This window comes from Hippichthys cyanospilos, chromosome 18 (assembly GCF_059441005.1).
Source record: "Hippichthys cyanospilos isolate Australia breed blue-spotted pipefish chromosome 18, RoL_Hcya_1.0, whole genome shotgun sequence".
Classification (NCBI taxonomy): Eukaryota; Metazoa; Chordata; class Actinopteri; order Syngnathiformes; family Syngnathidae; genus Hippichthys; species Hippichthys cyanospilos.
Window position 1 is genome coordinate 1,511,900 of NC_142386.1, and position 17,782 is coordinate 1,529,681.

At 41.5% G+C, this 17,782-nt stretch overlaps 2 protein-coding genes across 3 annotated transcripts in view; one reads left to right on the forward strand and one right to left on the reverse strand.

The window, feature by feature from the left end:
• Positions 1-8,504, forward strand: part of dscama (Down syndrome cell adhesion molecule a) — a 69,613-nt gene extending 61,109 nt beyond the window's left edge. Inside the window, exons 22-33 of one of the 2 annotated variants that reach the window (XM_088440111.1) lie at positions 683-800; positions 899-1,062; positions 1,250-1,348; positions 1,430-1,618; positions 1,795-2,085; positions 2,864-3,040; positions 3,129-3,159; positions 3,232-3,347; positions 3,925-4,083; positions 4,749-4,946; positions 5,027-5,329; positions 6,112-8,504. In XM_088440111.1, the coding sequence (XP_088296237.1) occupies positions 683-800; positions 899-1,062; positions 1,250-1,348; positions 1,430-1,618; positions 1,795-2,085; positions 2,864-3,040; positions 3,129-3,159; positions 3,232-3,347; positions 3,925-4,083; positions 4,749-4,946; positions 5,027-5,329; positions 6,112-6,494 (2,228 nt within the window). In that variant the 3' untranslated portion in view covers positions 6,495-8,504. The remainder of the gene's footprint in view (positions 1-682; positions 801-898; positions 1,063-1,249; positions 1,349-1,429; positions 1,619-1,794; positions 2,086-2,863; positions 3,041-3,128; positions 3,160-3,231; positions 3,348-3,924; positions 4,084-4,748; positions 4,947-5,026; positions 5,330-6,111) is intronic. The other variant, XM_088440112.1, reaches the window with a different exon arrangement.
• Positions 8,505-9,441: 937 nt separating this feature from the next.
• pcp4a (Purkinje cell protein 4a) lies at positions 9,442-17,687 on the reverse strand. The gene is made up of 3 exons (XM_088440207.1): positions 17,531-17,687; positions 12,264-12,312; positions 9,442-10,443 (listed from the first exon to the last, which is right to left on the reverse strand). The coding sequence occupies exons 1-3, from the start codon at positions 17,537-17,539 to the stop codon at positions 10,316-10,318; spliced, it is 186 nt and encodes a 61-aa protein (XP_088296333.1). The 5' UTR covers positions 17,540-17,687; the 3' UTR covers positions 9,442-10,315.
• Positions 17,688-17,782: the final 95 nt, after the last annotated feature.

A 17,782-nucleotide genomic window follows, 5' to 3' on the forward strand; every position in this document is an offset into this window, starting at 1 on the left:
TGACCGCACATTAGCGAGAGGGCTGAACAACATAACGAGCCCTTTAAGACTTCAGTGATTCATGGCTATACAAAGAAAATTTGATTTGATTTGAACACATGAAGTACTTTGCATGACCTTCAACTAAACTTAAGTTATTTTACAACACAAATTCATTTTGTAAGAGGAGGTACCAAATACAAATCCAAAAAATGTTTTTGCTTAGTGAATTTCAATTATAAACACAGGAGCCCAAATCAAATATTTCCACTTGATTATGAATAACCAAGTTTTTGACATTTTTGCTAAAACAAAATCTAATTTCTCTTCGAGTTGTCACTCTCCCGATGTTGCTTGCATGCAGTTGCATGGAGAAAATGCTCGTGACCTTTTGCGTGACCCTATCCGATCATCGCTTTCTAAGCGCGAGCCCGGACGATCGCATATGCAGATAACCCGCCGTGTGTCAGGACCCGTGACTCTTATCGGGGCTTTCACGTTGCGCCTGACTGTATTTGTGGACGTTATCGCTACGTTAGAGGATGAAGATATGCAAACTGCCCGTGACTCAGAGAATGTTAGGCTCTGAAAGAAAAAGGCATGGAAGAAAATCTGATTGGTTTTATTGCTAGTGTTTGTGTTGTTTTGCCTCCCTCTTCAGGCGTTTTTGAGTAATTGATTTTTTTTTTTTTTTAATTTCCAGCTCCAGCACGCATCTTGACCTTCAACAGGACCGTCACGACACCCTGGATGAAAGACATTGTGTTGCCTTGTAAGGCAGTAGGGGATCCTGCTCCAACAATCAAGTGGTTGAAGGAGATGTGAGTAAACGCCAGCATGAAGACCCCGCCGTCGCTTGTAATCTCTCATTGATTGCGCAAGATCAAAAACTGATTTACGGTACACATCTGCGTTACAGCAACGGAACGCCCGCCCCCGTCGTGATCGACAGCCGTCGCAGTGCCCACGGCAACGGCAGCCTTGTTATTCGGACAGTGAAAGCCGAGGACTCCGGGAACTATACTTGCGTCGCCAGTAATAGCTTTGGCTCGGATAAGATCGTCCTCAACCTGCAAGTTCAAGGTAGAAAATAGAGCATGTACAGCGATATTATTATTTGTTTTAATAATCAATTAAAAGTACTTCTTGATGGATTAAGATGTAATCCTAAAAGTTCATTCAATACGTCACTTCTAAATGTTGTTTTGCCATCGCAAGGAATCGGTAAAGTAGCTAAATGACTTTCTTGTGCACCCGACGTCGTCTTCAGTTCCTCCGGACCAGCCTCGCCTCACAGTGACCAAGACAACTACAACTTCCATCACGCTGTCCTGGATACCCGGAGACAATGGCGGCAGCTCCATAAGAGGTCGGACCCGCCTTCACCACGGCCTCTCAAATTTCTATCCCTAAACGGATCGGGCGCTGAAGAAGCGTGTTTTGTCCCCAGGCTACATTTTGCAGTTATCGGAGGACAACAGCGAACAATGGGGCAACTTCGCCATCAGTCCCAGTGAGCGCTCTTATCGGTTGGAGAACCTCAAGTGCGGCACCTGGTACAAGTTTACGCTAACGGCCCAGAATGCTGTTGGGCCTGGACGCATAAGTGAGATCATTGAAGCAAAGACCCATGGCAAAGGTGGGAAATATTCATTTCAAGCGTCAATTGAATTGGTTTTTACATACCGTCAGTTTCGACTTTTTTCTCATGATTTGAGCCCTGCGGTTCATAAGCCGGTGCGGGTGAAATTGTTCTTTTTCGAAGCCTTTGGACTAGCCGCGTGGACTCCATGTTTGACGTCATTACGCTTTCAGAACCTCAATACTCCAAAGAACAGGAGCTTTTCGCCAGCATCAACGCCACTCGCGTGAAGCTCAACCTGAACGGCTGGAACAACGGCGGGTGCCCCATCACCTCCTTCACGCTGGAGTATCGGCCCATGGACTCGCCTTCGTGGACCACGGCGCAGCGCACCTCCCTCACCAAGAGTTACGTCCTCTACGACCTGCAGGAGGCGACCTGGTACGAGCTGCAGATGAAAATCTACAACAGCGCCGGCTACGCCGAGAAGAGGGTCAAGTTCGCCACGCTCAGCTACGACGGCAGTAAGTGCATCCTCGGTGGGACGACGCCGCTCGTCGGGGATCCATGCCGCTCTTTATACATCATTTTTGGACGGGCCGAGGAAGGGGATTTCTTGTATCGGTGGCCGGTATCGGCATCTTCCGCGAGCGTTTTCGGCTCGACTCATTCAAGCCTCGTTTGGGGATTCGGGAAGAAGAAATTGAAATAAGGAGAGTCGAGATAAGTCTGACGAAAAATGTTTTTTTTCACGTTGCGAATTTGTCGACGAAATTTGAGGTTAACGTCGTAAATGTTACGGTTTGTTTATTGTATTGGGCTTCAAGAGAAAAAAAAGTAGCATTGAGGTGAACAGTTGGGATTCTTTGAACTAGCCCAGAAATACGGAATTTAAACATATATAATAATAATAAAAACTTTTGAGAGGCTGATTTGAATTAAAATGTTCACGGTTTGAATCAGTCAAGAAATATGGCGGGCTTTTATTTTGAAATTTAGGAAAAAAATGAGCATATTAGCAATGCATGGCTCACACTGTTTTTTTCCTTTGTTTTTGTTGTTGTCGTTTTGCACAAAACAACCAAAAATGTGCTCGCTTATGTACATCGCAAGCGAGAAAATCAAAAGTTAGGTCACACGGTCCCGTTTGAGCGCAACACTGTGTGTTTTCTGTCCTCCGCTGGCTGCGCTGAGACTTGTTTATTTCTAGCGGCTGCACTGCCTTCCGGTACGGTTGATGTTTGGCGTTGTCTTTCGAGCCAATGAGGTTCCGGCGCATGAGCATAAACGCGTCCTCGGCAGGCACCATCGCCCCACTCGTGAAGGCCCCCAACGTGAGCGAGGACACCTCCGGAGGCGGCGAAGGTTTGAAAATGATGGTGACCATTTCCTGCGTGCTGGCGGGAATGGCGGTCGTCTTCATCGGCCTGCTGGTGCTGAGGAGGAGGAGGCGGGAGCAGAGGCTCAAGAGACTGCGAGGTGAGAGCGGACTCGGATTCGGAAATCCCGATTGGGGAATCCCGATTGGGGAATCCTTCCTGAGTTATATCCTCCTTGTTTTTCCCAGACGCCAAAAGTTTGGCTGAGATGCTGATGAGGTAAGAGTCTTGCCTTCGTGTCGTTACGCTTACCCGAGGGCTCGTCATAACGCCATTATGGATGCTCGCCAGTAAAAACACGCGTCCGGCAGAACCGGTCAACAAACAGCAGCAAACCCTCCGGATGCACATCGACATTCCCAGAGCTCAGCTTTTAATCGAGGAGAGAGACACCATGGAGACTGTCGGTAAGGACCTGCCCAAATACATTTTACATAAAGTCGGCAAATTCACATATTCCTATCGTTAAAATCAGTAAATATCTTTATTTTTATATTTATTTATATATTTATTTATGGTGTAATATATAATTTACATTTGGATATGTATTATTTTAAAAATAATCACATATAAATCGAAATAATTAATAAAATATTATTCATAATAATATATCTTGTTTATATTTTATATATCAATAAATGTATGAAATATATAACGATTAATATATACAGATAAATAATAAATCACTATTGTATTTATTATACACCATATATTACGCAATATATATATACATATATAAATGTATATAAATAAATATAATATATATAAATATATATATAAGTATACATTCATATCCTTGAGCGCATATCGTTTTCAGTCGACAGCAAGTAAAAAAAAAAGTTTTTAAAGGTATCCTTTGGACATCAAAAGTGATGATCGAATTATTCCCAAACAAAATCATATTTTTTTTAACTGCTAAAAACAGCAAAATAAAGAGTATAAAATCATGAGTATTTGAGCTCCGCCGTTGTCGCCGCCGTTCAGACGACAGGTCCACCGTGCTTCTGACCGATAACGACTTTGGCGAAACTCAGAAGCAGAAGTCTTCCACAGTCACCCACACGGTCCACTACCAGTCTCTGTCCCAGGCCACCGGCCCTCTGGTGGACGTGTCCGATGCCAGACCAGGAACCAGTAAGTCCAGTACGGACCCTTTTTTTATAACTTCATAAATTGTGTTGGGCTATTGTGTGGATCGCGCTCGGCGAATGCTAAATTTGAGTGAAGCGAGGAGATACGGCGACTCTTTATTTTTTATCTTTAATCCATACAACAAAATGTCCCTGCGCTAACCGGTTAGCAATCGTGATTAGCATTAGCCAGTTCACACGTGCACGATGTTAAAATATATCCATCACGCATGTAATAGTGCTTGAACAATATTGCATGAATAATATTCTATTTTAAACGTTGGAGCTGCCTGTTGGCTTCTATGAGGTCAATCGCTTCCTGTTCTTCTTCTCCTCCTTCTTGACAAGTAGAATTTTAATACATTTTTTGAAGAAACAGGTTCAATTCTCGGATAATACAGCCTAGTGCTTTTTTTTTTCCTTAATTTTTTTCCTTAATTTTTCTTTTTTTTAACATTACATCACAGAAGGACTTTGTTTATTTCACGCTTTTTGTTTTGGAGTTGTATTCCCTCCCTTGCAGCACCGTACATATCCGCAAGAAAGGTCGGTGCAGAAAACAGTGGGGAAAACGAGGTTCCGGCGGACTTACCCGATTGGTCGGCGTTTTCTTCCGGGCTCGGTGGCTATCCCGTCGGAGGGCGCCTTCCTCCAACGCGCGTTGGCTTTTCTTCTCAGACCCGACGGCCCGCCGCACAGCCAAGGCCGGGCCGGCCGCTCGCAACCGCTACGCCAGCCAGTGGACGCTGAACCGTCCGCACCCTCCCGTCTCCTCCCACACGCTCAGCACCGACTGGAGGCTGCCCACGCCGAGAGTCGCCGGCTCCGTCGACAAGGAGAGCGACAGCTACAGCGTCAGTCCGTCTCAGGACACCGGTCAGAATCTGCCGTCGACGCCTCGACGTCGCTGCCGTGGCCCGATATCCCCGGGGGGCTAACCTCGGGCCCGTTTGCAGACCGCGCCCGCAGCAGCATGGTGTCGACGGAAAGCGCCTCGTCCACTTACGAGGAGCTGGCCAGAGCCTACGAGCACGCCAAGATGGAGGAGCAGCTGCGCCACGCCAAGTTCACCATCACCGAATGCTTCATCTCCGACACGTCCTCGGAGCAGATGACGGCCGGCACCAACGACTACACCGACAGCCTGACGTCCAGCACGCCGTCCGAATCGGGCATCTGCCGTTTCACCGCTTCGCCGCCCAAGCCTCAGGATGTCAGCCGGGTCATGAACATGGCCGTGCCCAAGGCCCACAGACCAGGTGAGGCGAAACCCGCGCGGCGCGTCATCTCCCGACATCCAAAGCTATTAACGACTAGAGGTGCTTTGGCGCCACCTGGCGGCGGCTTGCCGGGAAAACGATTTGAAGACCAAATAAGTCTGCCGTCTTGAGGCAATGGCGATCTATCTCTTGCATTTAGCAGTTTTGCTTTTGGAACGCATTACTATGCGGTTAACATGGTCATTTTTCTCAGAGGAAAAAATAAGTGCCGTAGCCTTTATAATACTTTTTTTTTTTTTTTTTTTACCAAAAATAAAGCCTTACTATTTGTGCTATTTTACAAAAAGGTTTTGGAAAAAAAAAACCTTACCACACTTTTTTTTTTTACAAAAAATGGTCGACAGTATATCTTTGCAAAAAAGAAAAAAAATCATCATTTTTTTTCAAAAAATACCAGTAAATACATTTCTTTATGAGGTCATGAGGTTATGAGGGGTTTTTTTTTTCAGGAATTAAGCCTCACTATACGCACTCATTTAAAGCCTTACTATATATATATGGTCATTTTTTTAAATGAAGTTTTGCTCTACAAGGTATTCATTAAAAGCCTTACACTAAGTCCTTTTTCCAGAAAGAAAAATCATGGTGTTTTTTTACAACAGCAAAAACGCCTTACTATACTATACTTAGTTTTAGGGGGAAAAAAATCCTTAATATACATGGTCTTTAAAAAAATAGCCCTACGATACGTGGTGTTTTTTGTTTTTTTTTTAAAGCCTCACGATACGCGGTGCGTTTTTTTTTTGCACGTCGCTCCGCAGGAGGCGAGTTGGTTCACCTCCCGCCTTACCTGCGCATGGACTTCCTGTTGAACCGCGGCATGTCGTGCTCGGGCTCATCCAGGGGTACGGCGAGCGGGGAGAGGGCGGCCATGGGCCAGGCCTGCCTGGAGCCCCAGAAGAGTCGCTCGCTGAAGCGGCCGTCCCGCATGGCGCCCCCCACGCCGGCGGAGGCCCCCCAGGCCGGCAGGGACCCGGCGGCCCAGTGGCAGCAGCCCGGCTCGGCCGCCACGCTCCCCCACCGGGAAGGCTCGGAGTTGGCCCAGGCCGCCAAGCTCAGCACCTCGCAGGAGTCCCTGCTGGACTCCCGGGGACATCTCAAACAGAGCAGCAATCCCTACGCCAAGTCGTACACGCTGGTATAACAGCGGGAGAACGGGGGGGGGCTCTCGGCCGGGACCGGAATTCACCCTAACGCTGGACTTAACACTCAAGTGCAGTAAACTGACTCACCGCGCAGTTGTGTATATAGATCCGGGCCCTCCAAGGGGCGTGGCCACTTTTACTAATCTACTTTTATTTATTTTACAACTTCCTTTCATCTCCTCTTTGTATTTCTTTTCTTTTATTTCCACTTGAAAAACAAACACAAAAAAAAACAAAAACATCAGAAACGAGCGTCGCCAGACCACCGGAGTAACCGGGGGACACTCGGTGTCTATTTACTCTTCATTATTGTTGGTTCTTTATAACTGAGGAGCGATCGTTAATTGTCGGTCGACATCTTTTAATAGTCGCGGGGAAAAAAACGGATCAGCGTAGCGACGACGCTTTCCCGATAACTCGGACGTGTTTCGGTTTATTTTTCTGGGGCGGGAGATGAGGATGAGAAGTCATTTTTTTCCTATGGAATATCACTGAATGAGACTTGGAACAAAAGAAATTGACAAGCGTTCACTTTTCAGCTGCTCTCAAATTGTTACTTTTTTGGAAGAAAAAAAAAAAAAAAATCTATTTCCTATGGATGCATGGGGACTGACCAATTCAAAGACAATGACAATTTACCATCTCTGAGCATTTGTTCACACTTATGAAATGATCCAATGTGAAGATTTATTATTCTTATTACTATAAATATATATATAAAAAGAGAAATCACTTTTATTTGTGGATATTACAGGGAAGAATTGATTTGGTTAATAAAGTCTTTAGTCATGTTTGCACATATCTCGTTTTGATTAGGAAATGGCGTCTCTGTCCATCTTTCTGTGTCCCATTCTCTAATGGTGCAATATGAAGAAGAAAAAAAAAAGTAAAGTCTATGAAAATTATTGCTCTATACTGTACTGTAATGATGACAAATAAGTATGTTGTGAGTGTACTGGACACATTGCAGCTATGTCTTCAGGTAGTTTGCCACTGCTTGTGTGCCAGGGTGGTGTTAGGCTAGAACGTGGCGGATTGAGCGTGTCCAAATAGAGTCCCCCTCTCTCAGTGCACTAGGAGGAGTCCTCGCTAGGTGCGGGAAAATTAAGCGTCGCGATGCTTCATGAAGCGGTTCTAGTTTTGGCTCCTCCAGATGGCGCTCCGTTCCACAGCGATTAGACGCTCTCCTGCTTTCTTTAAAGCTAGTGCCATCAAGCGTAGTAAAAAAAAAAAGCTTCACGAAGCATTGTGAAGCTTCATGATGCTTCAGGAAGCAGCTCTACTTTTTTGACTCCTCTAGATGGCACTGCTCAAGATAGGACTGAAAACAACAATGAAAGCTTTCCTGCTTTCTTTAAAGCTAGCGCCATCAAGAGGAGTCAAAAACAACAACTGCTTCATGAAGCATTGGAAGTAGTTCCACCTTTTTGACCCCTCGAAATGGCGCTCGACATAGGACTGAAAACAAAGAGCGTTTTTCTTGCTTTCCTTAAAGCCATCAAGTGGTGTCAAAAGAAACAACTGCTTCATGAAGCATCGTGAAATTTCGTTTTCCCGTCTCTAATCTGCAGGGCTTTCACTCAGTAGAATTAAAGCTGCTGCATTGCAGTAATGCTCCTCTGCAGGGGAAAAAAATGTGAGACAATCCAGCAGATCCCCCATTCAAAATGAAAATATATAAGAATTTGGGAAATACCTGAAAAATAATCTAATAAGAAACATTATTTTGTGTTTCCTTTTGGGCTACCCTGGCGCATCTTGACTCTGTTTATTCTTTTTTTTTTTTTTTTTGCTGAAAGGAGAAGAATATTAGGCATTCTTCTGTGAGGTTCTTCTGTGGGTTTCAATGGTTTGCTTCATCCCTAACTGTCTTCGTTCTGATGTTTAGTTTTTAACAACAAACAATGTCACGTTTTATTTTTTAACATCGGTGTTCACCGTGGTGGCACCCAAATAAAGATCAACTAACACAAAGTTCAAATTTGCTTAATAAAATGGCTGTTCCCCAACGTGTTCTGCGCGAGTTTGGCATGAATGTCCGATGATGATGATGATGATGTTGACGATGCTTTATTAGAGGTGAGTGCAGCTAAATGGAGACGTTTAGCTGTAAAAGGTTTGCATGCGAATTAATTTGATATATTTTTATTTTTCTTGTCAAATTTGAGCGCTATTGACATGAGAGAATTGCAATGGAAACCCGACCAATCAACGCCATAGACGTGAGTTGACTACGTTTTGTGTTTTTTTAAGGCAATGGTCGGAGAAAAGTTTGAAGAAATAAAAAATAAATATATATAGAACGATGGTCTATCAAAAAAGCCATGAGCATGTGAAGCCATTTTCATTGGACGGTAAGTAAAATGAACTTCTTTCTTCTTTATTAATCAAACATGAAACATATTTTTACTATCAAAATAACCATAGACACGTCAACGTTTTATTGCTGAAAATGACTCAAATTTATCCATCCTTTAAAATGTGAGCTGTGGATCAAGAATGCGCCACTAGAGGGCAGTAGTATTCCTCTCATTTTCCTCTCATTTTTAAAACAATTGCTAAAAATGTCTTCGTCCATCAGTTGAAGACCTGAAAAGCTAAATGTAAAATAAACATTAACATTATATTACATATGTGACGCAAACTAAATGATTAGTACCGCGGACTAAAAGTGTTGCGAAAAACGACCGCAAATTAAAAATTGCAAACAATAACACAATTACAAATTTTAAAATCTCAAACAAACGCAAACACTACATTAAACTAAAGACAACCGCAACAAAAAAATCGCAAACAAAAAAAGCAAAGACACAGTATGAGAAAACAGCACCACCAATACAAAAATCACAAACAAAAAACACAAAAACAAACTAAAGCAAAAGACGAAACACAGCTGCAAGTTAAAAATCATAAAATTACTAAATGACAGAAACGACAGAAAGAACATTTGGACTTTTTCAACATTTGTTTATTTCTCCATTCTGTTATTCTGTGTGCGAACCTGCTTACATGCATGTGTGATTGGTTAACATACAGTAAAGTTTACATACAGCAAATGAGTCGATGTTTAATGTTAACGTGATATCAAACGCACCCAGCAGGAAAACTTTATGTTTGAAAAATCTTTCAATTCTGCTGCATTGCTTCTAATGAATTTCTGAGCTGTAAAAAAAAGAGCAAAAAATGCTTTCGGACTTATGCTCCTGGATGCAAAAATCCACTATTTAAAACAAAATGTAAACTAGTTCCCATTCCATTTATATTCATTTTGATAACCGCAACATGGGGATTTTTCACAAACACAATATTCCCTGAAAGCGGTGATGGGAAAATGAAGCTTCAATTTTGCTTCATGAAACAAAATTAAAATCTAAAAAATGCATACATGAATTAAATAATTTCAATGACATTCAAAAGTAAAATAAAAAATATATTTTTAATAACTAATTAATTTCAAAAAAAAATTAAAATTGAATTCGATAAGAAAAATACCACTTCGACTGATCCAGATGGCGCTGTTTGTTTAAAGAAAAGGATTTAGGAAACGCCACAGCATTGTGGATTCTGCACAAAATTACAATTGCTTCATGCAAAGCATCGCGAAGCTTCATTTTCCGATCCCTACTTCAAAGGAAAAAATAACAGTAGTTTCATGGTTTTCAAAATGCTACACCTGGAATACATTTAATAAGCAATTCAATAAGTATACACTGAGGTGCAAAACATGGATTTGGGCAAGCTTTGCACCCCTCTTTAAAAGTTCAGCATGATGCACTTTGATTGACATGCAGATGTGAGGACCCGGCGGGGTTTGTCACTTCTATGACTTGACATCCTGCTTCTTCTTTTGGAATTTCCTGAACTGCGACTGGATGGCCACGGCGGCTTTTTCTGTCTGCGGGTTGTCCATATCGATATCGAAGTCGTCGGGGAGCTCCTTCTTCTCATCTGGGGAGACGTAGCTGATAGTCACCAGCATACAGACTTATGATACTCTCTTACAATTTTCTAGGATGGATGGATGGATGGATGGATGGATGGATGGATGGATGGGTGGATGGATGGATGGATGGATGGATAGAGGGAAGCGTTGGTCCGTGATTCACAAGAACGTGGTTTCAATTCCAAATGCAGCGCGCAGGAAGCGCACGCAGAGAATGGGAACAATGCCGAGCTCCCTGGTGTGTTTGTACATGAAAAGGCCCTCCGTACATTTGGTGGCAATTTGATGTAGGCCTTGGCGCCCTTGAGATGGAACGTGACAGTGGAATCGATTCAAATGTCACGAGTTCACACAATCAAGAGCCCCCACACCACAAAGTCCTTTGCATTTTACAAGAGAAGCACATCACTCTTTCGCAAGCGTGTTGAGCTGCCGCATGAAGAAATCAAATTGCCAAAGTGCACGATGGGAATACGGTATTCCCGTAAGAGAGATTGTAAAAGGTCACATTCAAATTGGCTCCCAGGAGAAATTGAGCCAGGAAGTGCAGCCAACGACTAATTCAGGCTTCATGGTGAAAATAGTAAAATCATAATAACAAACAATTTCAGGGGAAAAAAATAGCTAGCCATAGAATTGTCTCGTTAACATTAGCAATATTTTCTTAGTCCTCAATGATGCGGGCGTCAACAAAAAAAACACGCAAACAGGCAATAAATATTGCTGTAGATAAAAATACATGTAAAAGAGTTTTTTAGTTTTTTATTTTACTAAATAAAATTGCTATTTTTTGACCGGTCTGACTTAAAAGGAAAAAAAATGCAATTAAAATAGTGAGGTAAGGAAAAAAAATGCAATTAAAATAGTGAGGCAAGATGCATTAGAAAACGTTACATTTATGTACTGTATTTTTTAAAAAAAGAAAAAAGGCACATTATTGTATATTTATCTTTAGATGAATGAGTAGGCAGGAGCCTGTCTTAGTTGGTTGTTGCGTTTTAATGTTAGGACATTTTTCAAGATCCAAAGTGAGTGGTTTGCTGTAAAATAATTTTGCAAGGCAATGTGAGAAAAAAAAAAAGACACTCACTACTTGACTTTCTTCATACATGTTCTCATTTTGTAGGATGCCAGTTTTTTGGTTTTTTTTTTAACTTTGTGCCATTTCTACATTTCAAAGGATAACGCCAAACAGCGGAAGCCAAATTGGACTGTTGTTTCTACTCTCAAGGGATTTGAATTGCATTAAAACACTAACAATACTCCATGGCCCAGTTTGCAAAGTAGGTCTTCCAGTGGATTACATCCACATCCACTCCGCTTTGCTGTTTTCATCAGACATTTAGCCATAATTTTCCCTCTGAGACAGTACAACATTCATATGCCGTCATAAGAGAAGGAGAGATATCAGAGACTGTTTTGTTTTTCTTCATGAATAAGACGCATTTTACATTTAAAACAGAGAATTGAGTTATTATGAAATAGTACGCGCAAATAAATGATAGAATCTCCTCGTCAAGAAAAAATTACAACTTTTTTTTTCTAAATGAAGCTCCTCAATGAACTTTTACACAGTTCTATGGCATTAACAATATTGTATTGCTTTTTGCCTCAGTATAAAAAAGCAAATACATGTGATTTTTCAGGATACTATTTAAAATTCTAATTGAGAGTGTTAAAGAACGTGATGTTAGGAGTACAATGGAAACCAGAACATGATGTTCCTATATTCATTAATCTACTCTTTCAATATTTTCTCTTCATGTGTATCATGTGTAGTTGTTTACAATGTACAGCAAGATGAAATATGATGATCAATATTTACCTTGGCCAGCAGATGTTTTGTTTCCAGTGATCGCTGTTGATATTTGTTTCTGGAAGGACAAAAACAGTAAAAAGCCATTCAATAGAATATGAGAATCTTTAAATATGTTTTATACAGTATTTTCATTTCAGAATCTACCAAAAGTGTCATCGCAAACCACAATTCACAAAAAAACATTTGTGCATACAGCACAGACAGAAAAAATAGCACCAAAATTCTAGTGTGTCACTTGTGTACATTTTTGCCCTGTCAAAATGCATGTTCTCTAATATATATATATGTATATGTATGTGTGTGTGTGTGTGATAAATACACCGTGCTCTAAGAGTTCGTACCTATTTATTCTTGACAGGCCGAGATTGCAAAACATCATCAAAAAATGTTCCCGACATGAGAAAGATCAAATACAATTTGGTCCGCATTCAAAAGCAAAGATGCTCCAGCATCTGGGAAGCTGCAGCTGCTTCATTCAGATTGAATTTGTTCACTCTCAAAGCACATGGAGAACTATTCCCCGAGCCCCGACTTCACCCAATGTGTCTCTTTTCCAAGATGAATGTCTTATCAACGCAAGAGTCGGGCTGATTTGATTTTGCTGGCGCACTATTTGATTTGTTTCCCCGCAGAAAGCGTGGGTCTCTCACCCAGCTCCGCCTGAATTATTAATCCGGTGCCTCCACCGCTGAATTTGAAACAGCAGAGCACATTTGATGAACGAGTGTAAATAGGGGACAATTGGATTCCCACAGCCGCTAAAAGAGAACGGATTTGACTTTGCGACCATCCGTTTGACCATGTGCGCACGCCGCGTCTGTCCTTCAAGGATTTTGATTAACGTCATCCGTTTGTGGTCTTGCCACTCAGTAGAAGTGCCATATATCACGCATGAAATACTCAAAGGAGCCATATTAATGACGCAATACTACTGTATCTAGATGCAAATGTTTTTGCCCCATCCTCCCACCATATATCTTCTTTATTATTGGAAGGACGACCAAGGAGACTTCACGCTAATCGGCGCTAGCCACGTTAGCTTAGTCCTTCCACGACGTCAGCCCAAAAAAGATCTTTACAACGGTAGTCCAACATAGCACAACAGAACTACTGTTACAACATTTTCGGGGGGACGTACGGACTCGCACGTAGCATGATGTCACCACGCAATCATCAACCACAGCGCGCGCGCGTGTTCCCACGGGAAAACAGACAACGCCTTTAAGGTCAAATGAAGTTTCCATGAAAATCACATGTAATTCCAATTCAAGGGTCTAACTTTTCAAGTTTGAATGAAAGTCATCCATCGCTTTCTTTGTATTTGGAGGGATGCTGAGAGAATATGATAGTCATCGAGCCAAGAGGACTCGGAGAATGGTCGAGAAGAGCATTAGCATGCATTGTGGTACATTTTCATTTTAGAATTGGTTGTAAAAAGGAAGCTGGCTGAGATGCACACAAATCAGCAGGTGCCATAATAACGTTTTGAGCAACGTTGACGTAAAAGGACATCAGCGAACACCATTCTTGATAGATCGCAAAAACCAAGTTTGGACTCAGTTGTGTTCGTTGTCTCCAGTCTCTCCTATTGATAACTCTGACATAACTGGACTGCATTTATTTTTTAATTATTATTATTAGTTCAGTGAGTGGGCGAGCGAGCGAGCGGGCGAGCGAGCGAGAGCCTTTGTGCGCATGTGTGTGTGTGTAGTTGGTGGGTTGGGGGACTATATTTGGCTCTCCTGGTAGTTCATGCTCCCCGGAGAGACGCCATGCTGCACTCAGGATCTATTAACATTTAACTAGGAGACGGCAAAAGTGGGTCACAGACAGCTCATCCCAGCGCTATTACAAGCCTTCAGCAGCCTCTCCACCAGCAGACTGGAAACAAGGATGACAGCGTGAGTGGCAGGCGTAGACTCCTGTTGTTGTACCGACTGAACGCTACCGTACAAGAAACGCTACCGTGCATTTGTTTACACTTTGGATCTTTTAAATATAGTCCCAGAGAAGAAACTGCGACTAAAAAGGGAAAATGAATCTTTGATGATGGAACAAATCGCAGAAGACAATATTCAAATAGTGCCTATACTTGGGCTTTAAAAGCATTGCTAAAAATAACCGTTTTTGTTCTGTCTGATGTATTATGGGTGCTTTTACGCGAGCGTCTGCTGCTGGCACGGCTCACCCCCGAAGTGAAAGTAGCTTTACAAAAATACAAGCTACAAAGGCATTTCACAGATTTGGGAAAAACTTTTAGCATTAAGGCCAGTGCAAGAATATTATCAAAGATAATCCTACGATTGGACTCGTATTTTCCCAAATACATAGAAATCGTCTTCTATAACAAGTCTACTTCATATACTGTTTATCCTCTTTTGTGTGACGGCAGGAGTGTGGCCGTTCCCACTTGGTTTGAAAAAACCAGAGTCTGCAAAGGTACAGTAGAGGAGTCACGCTTGGGGAGAATGGGGCATTGAGTGGGAAACGATTTCACACCGGCTTTGTAAGAACCGCTGGAGCTACTGTCATGGCCACCTTACTACTAATGGCCCTTGAAATAAAACCGCGTGAGATTAATCACTTAAGAGATTTGGCAGCATTTGTAAAATGGCAGTAAAGCCCATAGATCTGTGACTACAGGCATCGGATTGATTTGACGCCAGCGTGAAATGACTAGAAGGATTTGCTCGATGGAATCTTGGGTCAGAAGAGCTGACATCTAAATAGAGGACCGACGTCCAACAAGCTTGGACAAGTAAAAAAAAAAAAAGACTTTAGTGCACTTCAGGGGATGCGTGAGATTTTAACAGGCTTTTTGCAGGTATCATCAAATCCAATTTGATGCTTTTAATGCAGTGACACAACCAGTAGTTGTTGTCTTTTCAAATTAACAGCAAATTCATTGGAACATGAAATAACTTATTGTTACTTACACATAGCGATGCCACTACAGATATAGTTTCCAAAATTAATCAATTCCATACAAATAGCTGTACAGATATTTTTGTTTCATTCAAAAATGCTTGGCAGCTCAGATGATACAAAATATTTCACAGAAAAAAGAGTGAGGATCACCGATGAAGGCAAGGGTGAGCTGTAAAAAGCTGTAAAAAGCTTTAGTTTTATTAAAAAATAAAAAAACTCCCTCAGTCCAGGTCCAATTTATATTTTTCCAAGTGACAACTGTGCCCTCAAATTTAAATCCGATGGTTTTTTTCTCTCTCCGTACTTTGGGAATCTCCCCAGAAAAAAAGATGGGAGGTTGCAGTTAGTTGAAGGGACCAGGACCACATCATCCGCAAGATTAACCACTCCAACATCCAATTTCAGTATTGCAATTAGCTCTTTTTTCCTCGGACCATTTGCTCACGTTTATCTGCACTTTATCTTACATTAAGAAATGGAAAGACAGCATCAGGGCCTGATAACAGTTTTGGTGGATTACAGATTATTTCTTTGTTGTCTCAATTCATCGTTTTAAGGATTAAGGTCGGCCGACGGAATAAATCGCAAAGAGTCACAGATTAAAAGGTTTTCTTCTCTCAAAGGCAAAACAACAGAAACATAAAATTTTTGCTCATTTAAAATGAAAATATACTGTAGTCCAATCACCATTTGATGCACTGAATCTTTAAAAATGACAGACCACCATGATGTTATCATTGTTTAAGTCAGCAAAAATGAAGTGTGAATCCACATTTTCACAATCTCATCTCGTCGTCCTTTTAACGCTGATCAGCAACTTCTAACACGCTTATCTGCTTAATTGAATATATTGGGCTCAAGTCTACTTTGGATGATGAAACAAACTGTAGACAAGGGTCTCAACATAATTAAATTGGGTGGCAGGTAAACAGAGCAGAAGCCACACAAATGTTGGATGTGTTGATTCAAAGGCATCAGTAAAAAGTTTACATATATATATAAAATAAACTTAATTAAATATATACATAGAATTATATTTAAAAAAATCAATACATATATATTTTTTTTTCATATCAAAGTGACACTATTGATTTTTTCAAGCAACATAAAATATTTTCATAACTAGTACTCTATAGGAACTTTGAGGAAGGTGGCAGGAACCAGAAAAAAAACTACAAACATGGCGGTACATCACACCCTTGCTTTGCATTCTATTTGTTACAAAGAGGGCAGTCAATTTGAATGTTTATGCGCAATTACTGCTGTCGGGACAGAATCTGCAAAACAACCGAATAATCTAAAAGGCTTTGTCTGAGGAAATTGGGGGGGGGGGGGGGAGTACAATGTAATGTACAGTAAGGCATTTTATTCTCTTAAAAATAAAACATTGCAGGAATGATTGTTTGACTCCATCTGAAACTGATTTGCATCGGGCAATTTATTCCGAGAAATGGCGTTTGTCTATGCCTCGGCTGTTTATAGGTCACACTGACATGTGATGTTGAGACTTTCCGCCTATGTTATATAATTTCCCATAGGACGCTTTTTTTCACACAGGGAATTATTTATAAGACTCACATACTGAGAGAAAAGCCCCCATTGACCCTTCGGCGTTTCTGATAGATTGATGCACATCTATTCGTCGTCCGGCTCATTGAAATGACTCATCATTGTGGCAGGATGCTGCGATATACCAAGAAAAACAGGAGCGCGGCTATTTTTATGCTGCATTTAGTGCCGTCGCAGAATGTCAAAGGGGAACCGCGATGAGCCGTCTTCTGCCTTTGAGGATGCCACTCGCATTTATATTTAGCAGTCATTGCTGCTGCAGGTCATTCCCTCAAAAGTTTGTATCGGCGTCAAAATCGGCCAGTCGGCTCATCGGCGAAATCCAGTACAGGATACGTCCTCGTAACAGTAGTAAGACATGAGTGGAACGGAAAAACTTCATTCGTAGTTTTGGCAATGTAAAATGATGAGTGGTTTGTAATGTTTTGGTCATCTCATTTGATGGCACAATAAGATACCTGACAGAGTGCACTGCAAGTTATTAAAAAAAAATCTCAATCATATTTACTTTTTAAGGTAGAAAGCTCGATGAATTTCATCAAGATTTTATTCGAACATCACTGTATAACAGGTATAAACGCCGTAATAGAACATAATTGCGTATTTCTGGTATAACAACTAGCACTTGTCCAAAACATTAAAATAAAAATGTGTCAGAAAATTATCAGGTAATTAATTGATAGGAGGTTCCGAAACTAATAGCATTCAGCATTCCTATGGAAAAGGTATCCAAAACGTCAGTTTTATTATTATTATCATTATTATTATTACTGTACCTCACTCATGGCTGCGCGCGGGTCAATTTAGGAGCGTCCTCGATTTGTCCAATGAAGAATCCTCTTTTAGGCTCTCCTCTCACAGGGATGCTGTCTTTTATACAGTATGTGGAGCAAATTTCTTCTCTCCTCCCCATGTAAATCCACTGGACCGATAAGTGAGTCTCCAGCGCCACACTGTGGACTGATCATCAATAGCATCCCACATACAGTGTGTGTGTGTGTGTGTGTGTGTGTGTGTGTGTGTGTGTG

Coding starts and splice junctions, on each gene's coding strand:
- pcp4a (XM_088440207.1), bottom strand. Junction 10,444..12,263: donor CAAAACATCTGCTGGCCAAG/GTAAATATTGAT, acceptor ACGTCTCCCCAG/ATGAGAAGAAGGAGCTCCCC.